General features: G+C 32.5%; 1 protein-coding gene across 1 annotated transcript in view; it reads left to right on the top strand.

Moving 5' to 3' along the window:
- The window catches only part of mon2 (Mon2 homolog, regulator of endosome-to-Golgi trafficking), a 749,535-nt gene that overhangs the window by 218,682 nt on the left and 514,636 nt on the right, over window positions 1–16,217 (top strand). The window contains exon 9 of the mRNA XM_090397718.1: window positions 7,056–7,253. Within this exon, the coding sequence (XP_090253844.1) occupies window positions 7,056–7,253 (198 nt within the window). The remainder of the gene's footprint in view (window positions 1–7,055; window positions 7,254–16,217) is intronic.

The raw sequence follows: 16,217 nt of genomic DNA, 5'->3' as shown, positions 1-16,217 counted from the left end.
GTTCTTGGAGCGTTTTAACAAGAATAAAACTTATTTTGTGCATTGATTTATTACTATTGATGAGATGTGGATTCACCATTACATACCAGAATCCAAACAGCAGTCAAAACAGTGGACAGAAGCCGGTTGTTCAGCCAAAGACGAGTTGGTTCCATCAGCAGGAATGGTCATGGCATCGGTGTTTTGGGATGCTAAAGGCATTTTGTTTATTAATTATCTTGAAAAGGGTAAAACAATAACCGGGGAATATTATTCTGATCTTTTAGCCAGACTAGATGAAAAAATTCGTAAGAAAAGACCAAGTTTGCAGAAGGAAAAAATCATCTTTCATTCAGGACAATGCACCAGCCCACAAAGGTGTTTTGACAATGGGAAAATTAAGGGATCTGCACTATGAATTGTTGGAACATCCACCCTATTCCCCAGATTTGGCTCCCTCTGACTTCTATCTCTTCCCAATACTAAAACTCTTCCTCGCTGGTCAGCATTTTTTTTTGAATCAAGAAGTGATTGCAGCTGTAGAGGGGTATTTTGCAGATCTTAATGAGAACCACTACAGGGACGTGATAATGGCGCCAGAGCATCGCTGGAATAAATATATTAGTCTTAAGCGAGATTATGTTGAAAAATAAAAATAATTTTGAAATTATAAATTCATTTTTTCATTGTTAGGCCGAGAACTTTTCAGAACCACCCTCATAGGTGGAAAATGGGTCATATGATTGAGACATACAAATTACTGAAGGGTTTTTACAAAATTAATTCAGAGGAAATTTTTCAGAAGAGGTGTGGTTGTTGGTAGTTAGTAAGGGTGTCAGAACTAGGTTTTTTACTTGTAGAGTGGTGAATGAGTGCAATAGGTTGCCAGAATCTGTTGTGGGTACCATGACTGTGAATGAGTTCAAATCAAAGTATGATTGATACTGTGCAAATGCTGAATAGTTCTTGACATAATGTTTAGGGTCTCCCTCGATGAGTGTGAGGACTTCTTGGAGTTGCCCGTAATAATAATGTTAAGTGAAGTAATTATTTTAAAACTTGTGTTGTGTCTCCATAAATTCTTCACTATGAAAAAAGCATATGACAAGGTGCCAACAGAGAATCTGTTCAAAACACTATAGTTATGTGGTGTAAATGGACATTATATCAAGAAATACATATTGAGTTGTAAGTTAGCAGATAAAACTGAAGGAAGTACAGGAAAATGGCTGGCTGATTAGATCAGGTATGAAACAAGTGTGCATGTTATCTCCACTATTATTCATCATCATTATTCATCTTTACTTTATAATATACCACATTATGAAGTAGAGTGCATTAAACTTGTTACCAGAATTGGAGATGTTAGTTTATTTAATGGTATTGATTCACAACACAAATGATATGAAAATAATTAATATTTATTAACTTATTAGCTGATATTTTGCTGGTATTATATCTTCAGAGCACGCACAACACGTTGTCAAAGTACACAAAACCACAATTCGGTATAACAGTGGGTAGTTTAAAAAAATTGTAACAAACAACACAAGGAACTAAAGTCCTAATTGGTGCCATTGCCATCTATTCTCTCTCTCTCTCTCTCTTTATCCAACAATAGATAGTGCCAATTAGGATTTTAGTTCCTTGTGTTTGTTACAATTTTTTTAAACTAGTCCCACTGTTATACAAAATTGTTGTTGTTTCATGTACTGTAACAAACTGTTCTTGTGCTCTGAAGATGCTGGATATAATACTAGCGAAACATCAGCTAATTAGTTAATTAATATTCATTACTTTATCTTTCCGTGTTGTGTATCAATACCATTAAATAAACTAACATGTTCTGCCAAAACATTAGCCTTTCTACTTGTTTCAAAATTAGAGTGTTAGTAGATAGGTTAATGTTAATCTTAGCTCTTTACTTTATGTAGATGATGTTATATTATCTGAGACCCACAGGAGTCAAGGAATCATCGAGGTTTGCTCCATCACTTAAACCAGCTGTTGTACTTTCCCTTAAACTCATTCACACATCCATTTACTCGCTGCTCTGTGAGAGAAAAAGTTAGATCTTTTCTTAATCACAAACAAACTTAACTTCTGTGGATGTCACCATGTTCTCTTCCAACTTTCTGTATGACAAAAAATTTCATCAGACAATATCCTATAACGCCCATTCAGAGGTTTGTAGACCTCTATCATATCATCCCTCTTTTTCCTGTTAACCACAATCTACAGTCCACATAGTTGCAAACTGCCCTCATGATCCAAATTCCGTAATCCCAATATAATCTTTGTAAGTATTCTTTCCCCCTTTTCCACAGCTTCTTTATCTCCTTAGAACTCAGGAAACCAAATCTGCACACAGTCTATACATGATCGTCCTTTTCTAAATCCATTCTGTACTTCTAACATAAAGATTTTGGAATATTTCATTAGTTTGCTATTTAAAATTCTGCTATATATTTTGTAACAGGAATTTAATATACTTATTCCTCTATAGTTTTTAGGATCATTTCTACTACCTTTTTTAAAGATAGGCACCACAATTGCCTTTTTCCATTCTATTGGAGGGTTACCAGTTGAATAAATTTTATTTAAAAATAATAGGAGTCTTTCTTGTTCCTGCATATTTATATAGTTCTGAACCTAGCTTATCTTCTCCAGGTGATTTTCTGTTTCTTGTTTCTTTCAGGCTGTTTTCTAATTCTTCTTCAATTATTTCTTATTTCCTTTTCATTTTCATTAAATGTTTGCCAGTTGTCTTTTTTTAAAATATTTATCTGTCCAGAATTCTGTGTAGAAATTTAGAAATTCCTCTAATTTCAATTCGGTGTTTAATTTTATGTTTTCTCTAGTATCTACATTTAAGTGTTTCAAAATCTTATATACATTGGGTCTTATTTTATATAAATCATGTTCTAAATTAAAAACAAATTTGTTCCATGATTCTCTGTCTTTTTCTGACTTCTCTTTTAGCTATGGCTCTTATTCTTTTATATTCTATTTCATCTTCTAATCTTTTACTGCTTAACCATTTATGTTAGGCTTCTTTTTTCATTTTGATTATTTCTTTGATTGTATCATCCCATATCTTCAATTTTTTCCTTTTATTGATTTTTTTGGTCTTTCCTGAGCTTTCATTTGCTGCTGCATTTAGTATTATTTTTATATTAAGGCATTCTATTTCTTCATTTTGTTTTATTTTATCTAGATGTTGGTTAATTCTTTGTTCATGTAGCCATTGTATATTTGTGTCATTTAATAGTCTAGTTTTATAAACAAATGTTTTAAATTTTCTTTTTGTGTTACTTGTGTTCTTGTATTTAGGTGGTAATCTTAATTTTATTTTAACGAGGAAGTGGTCACTGCTTATTTCATATCCTCTGTGAACTCTAACATCTAACAAAAACTTTGATGTCTTTTCATTTAAGATAAAATAATCTAATATTGATTTCCATCCTCTTGCTGTATATATGTCTGCCCAAGTATGTTTATAAAAATAATTCATTATTTTTAGGTTATTATAAACTACATAGTCAATCAATTTTTTTACCATTCCTGTTTAAAGTATGTTCTCCATATAATCCTATATTATTATTAATTTTCGTGTGTTTCCAGTTCTTGCATTTAAGTCTCCTGCTAAAATTACATAATCATTTTTATTTATTTTATTATATATATTTTGTAGCTGATTATAAAATTCAATATTATTCTGTTCTCTTCCTTTTCTGGGGCATATAAACCAATTATTGTTAAATAACTTTTATCTATTTTTATTCTAGCTTCTATTATTCTTTCATTCCATAATTTATAATGTTTTAACTGTTTTGAAAGGGAGTTATGAATCCAAATCATGATTCCTGCTTGTGCTCTTTGGTCTCTGTCAACTCCACTGTATATCACATTAAAATTTTTGGTTCTCATGGTTCCTTTTAATTTCTTTTTTGTTTCAGTGATTACTACTATTTTAAAATTTCTTTCATTTAATATTTGGTCTAACTATATTTCTTTATATGCTATTCCTCTTACATTCCAGTTTGCTATATGTATTATATTTTGTCATTTCCATTTTTGTTTTGCCTTTTCCATTCCAGGGTCGTTTTCCATAGATTAGATTCATTCTGATTATCTTTTTCTGTCAGCTTAAAAGCAGAATTATGTTCTCCATGTCAGGTGACTAGCCTGACGATGGAATAGTTCAGTGGTAGGGCTGCTACCTTAAGGCTTCCGAACTAGCCTTCTTCCAAATTTAAACCCATAGGAGGAATAGGGTATATTGAAGGGGAAAGAGTAGATTATAGTAGAATAGAGTAGAATTATAGTAAGGCCAGAAATGGAAAGACCCCATGGCCCTCGAGTACTCTAATAGCATAAGGGTCATAAAATAAGAAGAGTTGGCTGAATAGGCCTTATAAGAAAGATTAAAGTGAGTGAATCTTCCTCAAAGTAGAAGAAGAAGAGCCCTTTCTTTTACTTGTGGCATAATGATAAAATTATTTTGGATTGCCTTTAACTTGGGTAGCCAATTTCTTTTCATACTCTTTTAGCATTCTGTGCAATACTCATTACTTTTCTGGCCTACACGTTATATATTTCATAATGTCTCTTATTCTTATTCTCACAATATTCCTTCTACATGATCTTATCGAACTCTTGCTGGGTAAGGTTGCATATCCATTTCACTCCCACCTTCAAACTCTAGGGATACATTTAGATACAACTTCACTTAAGAACTTTTTCAAAGATTCCTATGCATTGTTGATATCTTTCCCATTCAGTAACTGATATCACAGGACCAAAGATAGCATTCTCCTAAGTCGATCATAATTTCTATCTTTACAGTTTAGCATGTAACCTGTTTTAAATGGAATATGAATATAATTAGATACTTTCCAAAAAAACACAACATGATCATTATCACCAACTGACAGTAAAATAATTATATTCTTTTCAGAGATCCTTTCTGATGCTATGAACAAATCTAACACTCTTTGACCTTGAGTTCCTTCTTTCACATGCAGCTTGAAAAAGTTGTCTTACAACAATTTAATAAATTCTGCTTCATTTTTGAGATTTCTCTTCTATCCAACCAATGTTTACATAATTAAAGTCACTTATGATCACTTGTTTAGTGCCCATCAGGGTAAATTGGCAATGCATTTCATTGTCCTCTGCAACTGAACTACCAGGTCATTCCTAAAAATACTATACCTTTTATACTCAATCCCAGTTACAATATCTGATTCTGTTAGCCAGATTGCACTATTGCAACAATCTTAGGCCACAATGTATTCAATAAAATAATGAATTCAACTGTTTGTATAAAGACAACACATTACCACCTGTAATTAGATATACTGTCTGTTTGGCCTTGTTGTAGGACTTTCTCTTTTCCATTTCCAGACTCACTGAAATGGTCTGTACCCAAATGTATCCAAAATGTACATTTCCACCCCATGTATTTCTACCTTACCTGAACTGATGTAGGGTAGAACTTTTATTATTATTTCATTATTTTATTATTCCATTTTATTATTATTTCATTTAGGTAAATATTAAAAAGAGTTGCTGAGAGGGGTCATCCCTGTCAAACTCCTTGGTTTATCTCTCTCGTATATAATAGCTCATGATTTAATCTTATTTGTATTTAATTATTTTCATATATACTTATGATAGCTTTTAGGATATTATTTGGTATTTATCTTTCTTTTAATATGTTAAATAAAATGATTCTTTTAACTTTGTCAAGTCAATAAATGTAATATGTGTTTCTAAATTGTATTCTCTTCTTTTCTCTATTATTAATTTTAGGTAAAAGGCTGGGTCTACACATGATCGTCCTTTTCTAAATCCATTCTGTACTTCTAAAATAAAGTTTTCAGAATATTTTATTAGTTTGTTATTTAAAATTCTGCTATATATTTTGTAATAGGAATTTAGTATGCTTATATAACTCTGTAGTTTTTAGGGTCATCTCTATTACCTTTTTTAAAGATAGGAATCACAATTGCTTTTCTCCATTATTTTGGGGGGGGTTACCAGTTGAATAGATTTTATTTAAAAATAATAGGAGTCTTTCTTTGTACCTTGTTCCTGCATATTTATATAGTTCTGAACTTAGCTTATCTTCTTCAGGTGATTTTCCATTTCTTGTTTCTTTCAGGCTGATTTCTAATTCTTCTTTAGTTATTTCTTTTTCATTTTCATTAAATGTTTGCCATTTATCTTTTTTAAAATATTTATCTGCCCACAATTCTGTATAGAAATTTGGTATTAATTTATGTTTTCTTTAATATCTGTATTTAAGTGTTTCAAAATCTTATATACATTGGGCCTTATTTTATATAAATCATGTTCTAAATTAGAAACAAATTTGTTCCATGATTCTCTGTCTTTTTCTGACACTTCTCTTTTAGCTATGGCTCTTATTCTTTTATATTCTATTTCATCTTCTAATCTTTTACTGCTTAACCATTTATGATAAGCTTCTTTTTTCATTTTGATTATTTCTTTGATTGTATCATCCCATATCTTCAGTGTTTTCCTTTTATTGAATTTTTTGGTCTTTCCTAAGCTTTCATTTGCTGCTGCTGCGTTTAGTATTATTTTTATATTAAGGCATTCTATTTCTTCATTTTGTTTTATTTTATCTAACTATTGGTTAATTCTTTGTTCATATAGCCATTGCATATTTGTGTCATTTAATAATCTAGTTTTATAAATAAATGTTTCAAATTTTCTTTCTGTTGTAAAAAATAAAAGAAAAAATATATATATAAAAAAATAAAATATAAAAAATAAAAAAATGTTTATTTTTTGCTTATAATAATTTTTTTTATTTTTTTAACTATATATTTTTTATTCCTATGAATACTGAAGATTAAGTTTTATGACTTTGGATATTTCTCTTTAGAGGTGTGGCATTCTATACATAGATCATAATATTTAAGAGTATTTACAAAACATATATGATGTTACTTTTTTCTTTCTTTTTTCTTTTTTTTATCCATAAAATTGAACATGATACATCATAAATAAAACTGTGTTTATTAATATCTTTTGTTTTTCAGCATCCAGAATTTAGTTTTCTTCTGAAGGAGCGTATGTGCCCTCTGGTTATTAAACTTTTTTCACCAAATATTAAATATCGACAAGGTATGCAAGGAATTGGCCAACCAATAGCTCCAGCTGATAAACCATATTTTCCTATTTCCATCAGGTTACTTCGCATTGTGTCTGTATTAATTCAGAAATATTACAGCATGTTGGTAAGTTCTGTTGTGTCCTTATCTGTATTTAAAATTTGTTTCCTGTGTTACCATTAATTGCAGTTTTCTTTCCTCAGATGACTATTATGTTTGATAGTGTAGATTCCTTTTTGGTGTAATAATAAACATTTAATTCTCTAAAATATAATTAGCCTTCTTATTCTTCATAGTAATTTAATATGAAAATAATAAATTAATATTATCCATTATTATACATATATAAGATAATAACAGTCATGTACATTTTACTGCTGTAATTTGATATTGTTGTAAAAATGGTGTTAAATTGTCACAGCAGCCTTTTAAGTTGTTCCTAATTACCCCCCCCCCCAATCCCAAAGTTCTGAATCTAAGTTTTAAGTTTCTATACTCTTAGATTCTTAGCATTTCATATTTCTTGCTAATGACCTGCCTATTTTATTTTAGTTTTGTTTTGGGAGCGAGGGAGAAAGATTAGTGATTTGTTACAGAAAATCATGTAGTGGTCCTCCATTTCCTGACACTCTCAAGCTGTGTATAGGATATTATGACACTACTACATTATTAAGTGTACATTATTACATTAATACTAATATCTTAACAGTTTTCCTCAAAATTAATATTTTATTTATTAGCTCTCCAATATTGTCATATTTATTATTTCCAGTCTTCTAAGGCATTTCTGACTGAATTAATCCGTCTAGATCTTGGTCCAACATGACAAAATTTCATGCCGGCTGGGGCGTCGCCCAGTTAAACAAGGCCCCTGTTGTTTTCGCCAGGGAACCAGGGCGAACAGCGAAAAGTCAGCTACTGGAACAAATCTGAAAACAAACCCCAACTCAACATCACCAGAGTTAAAGATCGGTACTATCAACGTAAGAAGCCTGAATGGCAAAGAAATGGAGCTAGCTGAGGAATTAGATAAGTACCAGATCGACATAATAGGGGTGACTGAAACAAAAAAGACCAAAACTGGTGAGATCTTTCTGAGCAATAAATACAAAACGTTATATTCAGGCAATGACAATCAAGGAAAAGAAGGAGTAGCCATAGTATTCAACACAAAATACGAGGCTAATCTTCTTGAATGGCAGTCAGTCTCAAGTAGAGTAATGTGGGCAAATATGAGAATGGAGAACTGGACAATGAGACTTATTTGTGCCTATGGTCCCACAGAAGGTTCTACTAAGGTAGAAGTGGAGGAATTTTTTGAGGCTTTAGAAAAAGAAACTGACACAATGAAAAAGGAAAAGTTGGTCCTTGTTGGGGATCTAAATAGCAGAGTAGGAAATGATTGTGAGACATACAAAAATATTTTGGGAAAATTTGGAGAAAAGAGCAAAGCTAATAATAATGGCAAATACTTGTTGGATTTCTGCTCAGGACATGGACTGGTTATTACTAACACCATGTTCCAACATAAAAATGTGCACAAATTCACATGGAGAGAAGAGGCAAGGAATAAGAAAAGTCTCATTGACTATGTTATTGTTGATAGTGATGTTTTCTCCCTGGTGCAGGACACCAGAGTGTACAGAGGATTTGAAATTGGAAGTGATCACTATTTAGTCTTGAGCAGGATAAAATTGAATTTCATATTGAAAAGAATAACATGTAAGAAAGTTTTAAAGCGAATAAAAGTTGAGCAGCTCTCAAATGTGAACTGTAGACTAAAATACAGAAAGATTATTGAAAAGAAAATGAAAGAGTTTGAGAACAGGAATATCAAACCTTGGAGATTCAGTGGCAAACTCTGAAGAAAACATTGATTGATTGATTCTGCCAGAGAGGCATGTGGTGAGGTTGTGTGCAAGGATAAAAAAATCAGAACTCCCTGGTGGACACAGGAAGTTAAAGAGGCAGTGAAGGGAAAGAAGAAAGCATATCAAAAGTTCCTGGCAACTAAGTCAGCTTTTACTCTTACAGAATACAGAGACAAATGTAAGAAAGCTAAACAGTGTGTAAAACTAGCTAAACAAAAGAAGGAAAAGAAGAAAGCATATCAAAAGTTCCTGGCAACTAAGTCAGCTTTTACTCTTACAGAATACAGAGACAAATGTAAGAAAGCTAAAGAGTGTGTAAAACTAGCTAAACAAAAGTCATGGGAGGACTTTGGCAAGAATATAGAAAATAAATATCAAGAAGGTGGAAAAATATTCTGGAGGTTGTTGAAGAAGCTTAGGAATGGAGGAAAGAGTGCTGTAAAAGGAGTTAGAGATGATAAAGGTGACATGAAAACAGGAGAAAAAGATATCCTTGAAGTATAGAGTAATTACTTTGAAAAACTGCTAAATGAAACAAGCAGTGATGACAGCACAGTGATAAAAAACACTGACTAGGCATGCAGTCAGGAATACATATCCATACTTGAAGAAGAAAAAGCCATCAAAGGCTTGAAATGTGGAAAGGCAGCAGGAGTAGATGATATTCGACCAGAAATGCTGAAGTATGGTGGTATAAGAGTCTTACAGTGGCTGCACTGCATAGTTCAGAAAGCCTGGATAGAGGGACGAATTCCCGATGATTGGAGTAGAGCTCTCATAGTACCCATATATAAAAAGGGAAATAAAACTGAATGTGAGAATTACAGAGGTATTTCCCTATTGAGTATTCTGGGCAAGATTTATGCCAGTATACTTGAGAAACGGTTGAGAAGAATTGTGGAAGAAAAGCTTGGTGAAGAACAAGCTGGATTCAGGCCAAATAGAGGCTGTCAGGATCAGATCTTCACTTTACGGCAAATAGTCGAGAAAGCATGGGAATATAACAAAGATCTGTATTTATGTTTTATCGATTTGGAAAAGGCATATGACAAGGTGCCAAGAGAGAAGCTATTCAATACGCTGCAGTTATGTGGTGTCAATGGGGCATTATATCAAGCAATACTTAGTCTTTATTTGAGTTGTAAGTCAGCAGTTAGAATTGAAGGAAGTACAGGAAGATGGTTTAATGTTAAATCTGATGTGAGAAAAGGATGTACATTATCCCCTCTGTTATTCATTATCTATATGGATCACATTATGAAGGAATGTGGTATTAAACCTGATATCAAAATTGGAGATGTTAATGTCAGCTCTTTGCTTTATGCGGATGATGTTATACTTCTAAATAAATCCGCTACAAGTCTACAAGATTCTCTGACTAAATTGAATAGCTGTTGTAATAGATATGGTATGAAGGTCAGCAATAAAAAGACAAAGACAATGAAAATAGGCAGAATCATTGAAAATGTCAACTGTGTTGTGAATGGAGAACCTGTGGAAAAAGTAAAACATTTCAGTTACTTAGGCACGATTTTTACTGAAGATGGTAAATTAAATATAGAAATAGACAACAGAATCAGCAAAGCTGGTATGGTGGGAAGTCAATTGAATAAATTCATATGGAATAAGAAAGAAATTAGTCAGAACACTAAATTAGCTGTATACAAGATAGTGTTCAAACCAGTTTTAACTTATGGATCTGAGAGCTGGGTCAGAAGTAAAACACTTGACCAAAGACTAGAGACCACAGATATGAGAGTCCTGAGAAAGATTAGAGGCATGAACAGATGGCATCAATGGCAATATCATATTAAAAATGAGGATATTAGGAAATAACTTGACATTGTCAGCATCCAAGAATGTGTTAGCAGAGCTGATCTCAGGTGGTATGGTCACTTAAATAGAATGGGCGAGGAAAGATTAGCAAAACAAGTGTTCTCTGCCAGGTTGGCAGGAAAACGACCCAGAGGAAGACCAAGATATAGGTGGATTGATACGGTACAAAGTGCTTTAGACGATAGAAATATAAGATCTGATAATGTTGGAGTCTTGACAAGTAACAGACTGTTTTGGAGGAAAATTGTAGATAGGAAGTTAGTAATGATGTAATTTTTTCATGTAGTACTGTCATATCCTGTACACCCCTTGAGGGTACATGGCAGGAAATTGATGATGATGATGATGAGATCCTTGTCTTCTTGCCATTCCGAGAAAAAGAAAAAATTGATAGCCCTCTCCCATTTTGATTAACTGTCCATATCACTTTAAAATAACTCAGTTCACACATTTTTGAATGCTAGCAATGTCAAATTCCTTCCTAATTTCTTCATTTTTTTAATATTATGCATCTGTTCACCCTTCCGTTATTTTTCTCAAATTTTTGAAGAAATGCTTTATTTCTACCCAGCTCTGAGATCCATAACTTAAAACTGGTTTGAGCACTTCTATACCGTTAGTTTAGTGTATTAGCTAATTTTTCTCTTACTTTATATAATTCAGCTGGCTTCCCACTATTGTGGCTTTTTTATTCTGTTGGCTATTTCCATATTTTAAATTGCTATCTTCACTAAAAACTGTGCCTAAATAGCTGAAATATTCTGTAAGTTTTCCATTGAGAATTCATTTACAGTTACTATGTTCGTTTCCCTTATCATAGTTTTGTTCATTTTATTGTTGATTTAGGCCAAATTTGTTACATGTGTTATTCAGGTTAGTTAGATTATCTTAGAAACTTGCATTAGATTGTTTAGGAGTACATCATTATCTGCATAAACCAAAGCACTAAGTTTGATATCTTCAAATTTAATATCAGGTTTGATGCCATTTTCTTTCATAATGTGATTCATATAGATGTTGAATAAGTGGAGATAATGTGCATCCTTTGTTTACACCTGATTTTACATCATACCATTTTCCTGTTATTTCCTTCAATTCTAACTGCTGACTTAAAACTTAAATATTGACTAGGGATTGATCTATGTAATGTTTAGTTTACATCATATAATTGTAGCATTTTGAAAAGCTATATTTTTTCAGATTTACAAAACTTAAGTGGAGATCCTTGTCATGTTCCCATGATTTTTCAACTATTTGTCATAAAGTGAAAATCTCATCTTGACAAATAGTTGCCTGAAACTGGCTTGTTCTCCAAGTTTTTTTTACACAATTTTTCTTACTCTCTTCTCAAGTATGCATATTCCTGAAAAAAGGAATACTTAGTAGAAAAATTCATCTATAATTCTCACATTCTGCTTTATTCCCCTAAGATGGAAACTATGAGAGCTCTTCACCAATAATCTGGAATTTGACTATCTACCATACCCTCTGAATTATGCAATGTAGCCACTGCAAAACTTGATATCTCCATAAAAGCCTTCAATTCAAATCACATCATTGATGAGATTTCCAATGGTGTGTTTTATTTGTGGAATAATGCTGCAAGAATTTGATGAGACTGTGGATTTTGAATTATGGTGGATAAGAAACTGAAGTTCAAAGTCACATTGCAAAAATTACAAATACAGCTCAAAGATAATTGTAATATTGAAACAAACTTTGACATGTAAAGAAAAGGAAGTCATTTTGTCTCTTTACATGACATTGATATGACTGCACCTGGACTTACTGTGTGCAGATTTTTGTTCAGAGGGGATAGAGAAGCTGTGGAAGGAGTGCAAAGAAGAGTAACAAAGTTGGTATTAGGATTTTGGAAGGACAGATTGAGAGTATCAATTAATGAAATTTTAGTTTTGTGGAAGTGGGGGAGAGAACAAGAGGACATCTGTGGGAGTTAGCTTTGTGTGGTTAAGAAAGGTGTGAGAGCAGCTAGATTTTTCTCTCATAGAGCAGTGAGTGAGTGAGCGGAACAATTTCCTGTTGAAGAAGTAGTTTGCATCTCTCTTGAATATTTTCTATTACTGTTCTCTCACTGCTTGTTTATTGTTTTTCAAAGTAATTACTCTATCAAGAATATCCTTATCTTTAGTTTTCATGTCACCTTTATCTTCTCTAATTTTTTTTACAATACTCTTTCCTCCATATCTAATTTTTTCAATAGCCTCCAGACCATTTTTCTACCTTCCTGATATTTATCTTTTATAGATATAAGAGATAAATATAAATCTGCACGCAAACTAAATTTTTAGTTTCTGTGTACATTTGACCAGATTATGGAAATTAGATTGAGGATAGTGTGGACCACAAATGCTGGTTAATAGGAGAAAGAGGAATGATGTAATAGATATCTATCTATAAACTTCTGAATGGGTATTGTAGGATATAGTCTGAAATTTTTTGTTATATGGAAGGTTTTGAGAGAGAGAGAGAGAGAACATGGGGACATCCATGGAAATTAAGTTAGTTGATGTTTAAGAAAGGGGTAAGAACTAGATTTTTCTTTCACAGAACAATGAGTGAGTGGAACAGTTTGCCTCTTGAAGTGGTGAATGCATCTAGTGTGAATGAGATTAAGAGTATGGATGACAGCTGGTTTGAGTTGTATAGCCTTCCTGAATGAGTCCCTGACTCCAAGGATCTTAGATAATAATATTCTTACCAGTGGCGGCCGGTGAAAATTTTAAGTAGGGGTGCTGCATATACAAAATAAAATTTTAAAAAATTATTTTTTTCCTAATCAGTAACCAATTTATTAATAAATAAATTTACACGTTAAAAATTTGCTTTATTAAAAATATTTCACCCTCACCACTTACAAATACCAATAATAAAAGTTTCATATCTCACAGAAATAACGTGCATCGATACACGAACGCAAGCATCGATACACTGCCCAAATGAGCAGTGTCAAGCGTAAACGAATATCGGCGAGTCTAGCTGCAATTGGTGTGATCATTCTCACACTGTGTTAGATCGCAGTGCATTTGTTTCGTGTAACGATAATTAAAAAAAATAATTCTTTTCATATTTTTAACAGTGACTCGTCATAATTCAGCCCTGTATCTATAATAAATAAATAATTATATGTTATTTTAACAGAATAAAATAAGATTTGCAAAAAATAGTTCACCCTCACCACGAACACACCAATAAAGAATAACATGCACAAGCATACACTGCCCAAAGAGCAGTGTCTGATTCACTAGTTATGTGCAATGATTAACGCTTTAGCACAAACGAATATCGGCAAGTCTCTCTGCGATCGGTTGAATGTGATATAACATGATAATTCTGACACTGCGTTAGATCATAGTGTATCTGTTTCGTAATCTAAAGCGTTAATCGAACAATTCCAATTATTAACTATTCAATCATTGTCGAAACATAAGCTGTAACCTTTAACAGGTTGTATTGCATTTATATAATGTTGTAAGCATTATTATTATTTATAAACACAAACAAAATTTAATTTTTTCATTTTTTCCTTGGGGGTGCTGCAGTGTTGTAGTGCTTATGTACGGGCCACCACTGATTCTTACCAAAGTTTTCCTGTTGCTTTTGTTTAGCTACTTTTACTTGTAACTTAGCTCTTATATTTTTCTCTGTATTCTTTTAGGGCATCTGCTGACTTAAATATTTGCAAGAACTTTTGATCTATTTTTTTTTCTTTACCAGGACTTTTTATTTATTTATTTATTTTTTTTTTTATGTCTATCATGATGTTCAAGCCCTGCTTTTTTAGATATCCAAGTACTGGTGTTTCTGTTTTCATTATGTCAGCTGCTTCCTCTCTAATGACACAAAACATTCCTCCACCTCTTTGTTAAAAGAGCCCTTTGTGGAACTGTAGGCACAAATAAGTTTCATTGTCCATTTTCCCATTATGAAGTTTTTTCCACATAAGTCTACTTGAAGTTCTCTTCTAATCCAGAAATTTATCTTCATGTTTGTTGTGATGAATGCCATCACTACTCCTTCCTTTCCTCAATCACTGTTGCTCAAATATTATATCCTGTATTTATTATTTAATATGATCTAACCTATTTTAGTCTTTTTTGCCTCAGTGACACCACTTATATATTTTAAGTTCAACTTCCTTTCCATTGATGGTTGCTATTACTATCTTCACTTTGTCTGACATTTTGTTTGGTCCAGTAGCTGACTTTTTCGCTATTTGTCCTGGTTTCCTGATGAAAAACAGTGGAGGATTTATTTAACCAGACAATGTCCCAATTGGCATGAAATCTCATGATTTATCCATTTTATTTTTGATTTAAGCCAATAGAGAATACAATTTGGTTGAATAAGTCCCAAATTGTCAGACCACCTTTGTTCATTAAGTATCCAGTAAATATCTCCATATAAAGATAAGGATTGGATATTAGGTCAGAAGCTCCAGTTGGTTTTCTGCATTTCTTTAAGTTTACTAGGTTTCCTCCTGGTTATCTGGCTTTGATCCTTAAGTAATCAAAATCATCTATTGTTTTAATAATTAATCAGTTGAATCACTGTGTTATTTGTTTACAGGTATTATTTATTTTCATTTGCTTATGTTTTTATTTCCTGTTATGAAATAGACTGTTTTACTTCTTCGATTTGTTGAAAAACATAGAAATATCTTATCTATAATGCACAAGTTTTTTTTTATTATTATTATTATTAAGAGACAGACCTCCAAGGAGGCATGGACTTATCGAGGGAAGCCACATACTACTTACACCAGCTATCATACGTATTCTTGAATTCATTCACACTGCTTGCACTCACAACATCCAATGACAATCCATTTCAATCACACACTACCCTATAAGAGAAATATCTAGCCCTCACCCCCTTCTTGGTGGCATTCATTCTTAGCTTCCAAGGATGCCCTCTTGTCCTTTCCCAATCCTTTATAAATTGAAATCAATTAAACGAAATCCTGCATTAACCCTTTCGGAAGTTTGTAAGTCTCAATCATATCACCCCCCCCCCTTCTTTCTCCTGTTTGCTAGTGTCTGCAGTCTACAAATTCTCAATCTGTCTTCATAATCAGTATTCCATAATCCTGATATCACTCTTAACATTCTCATTTGCACTCTCTCCAATATATCAGAATCACAACAGAAACCAGGAGACCGGACCTACACACAATATACTCCACATGAGGTTTTATCAAGGAATTGTAAAGAGGCAAAATGACATTCTTATCTTTACATGTGAACGTTCATTTTAGTTGCAATTATCTTTTGAGTTATATTTGCAATCTTTGCTATATGGCCCTAAACTTCAACTTCCTATCTACTAACACTTCAAGATCCATAGCCTGATCAGTTTCTTCAAG

The sequence above is a fragment of the Typopeltis vanoorti genome, chromosome 1 (genome assembly GCF_054136105.1).
Source record: "Typopeltis vanoorti isolate ZY-2024b chromosome 1, IOZ_Tvanoo_1.0, whole genome shotgun sequence".
Lineage (NCBI taxonomy): Eukaryota > Metazoa > Arthropoda > Arachnida > Uropygi > Thelyphonidae > Typopeltis > Typopeltis vanoorti.
This window is presented reverse-complemented; position numbering and strand designations above follow the sequence as displayed.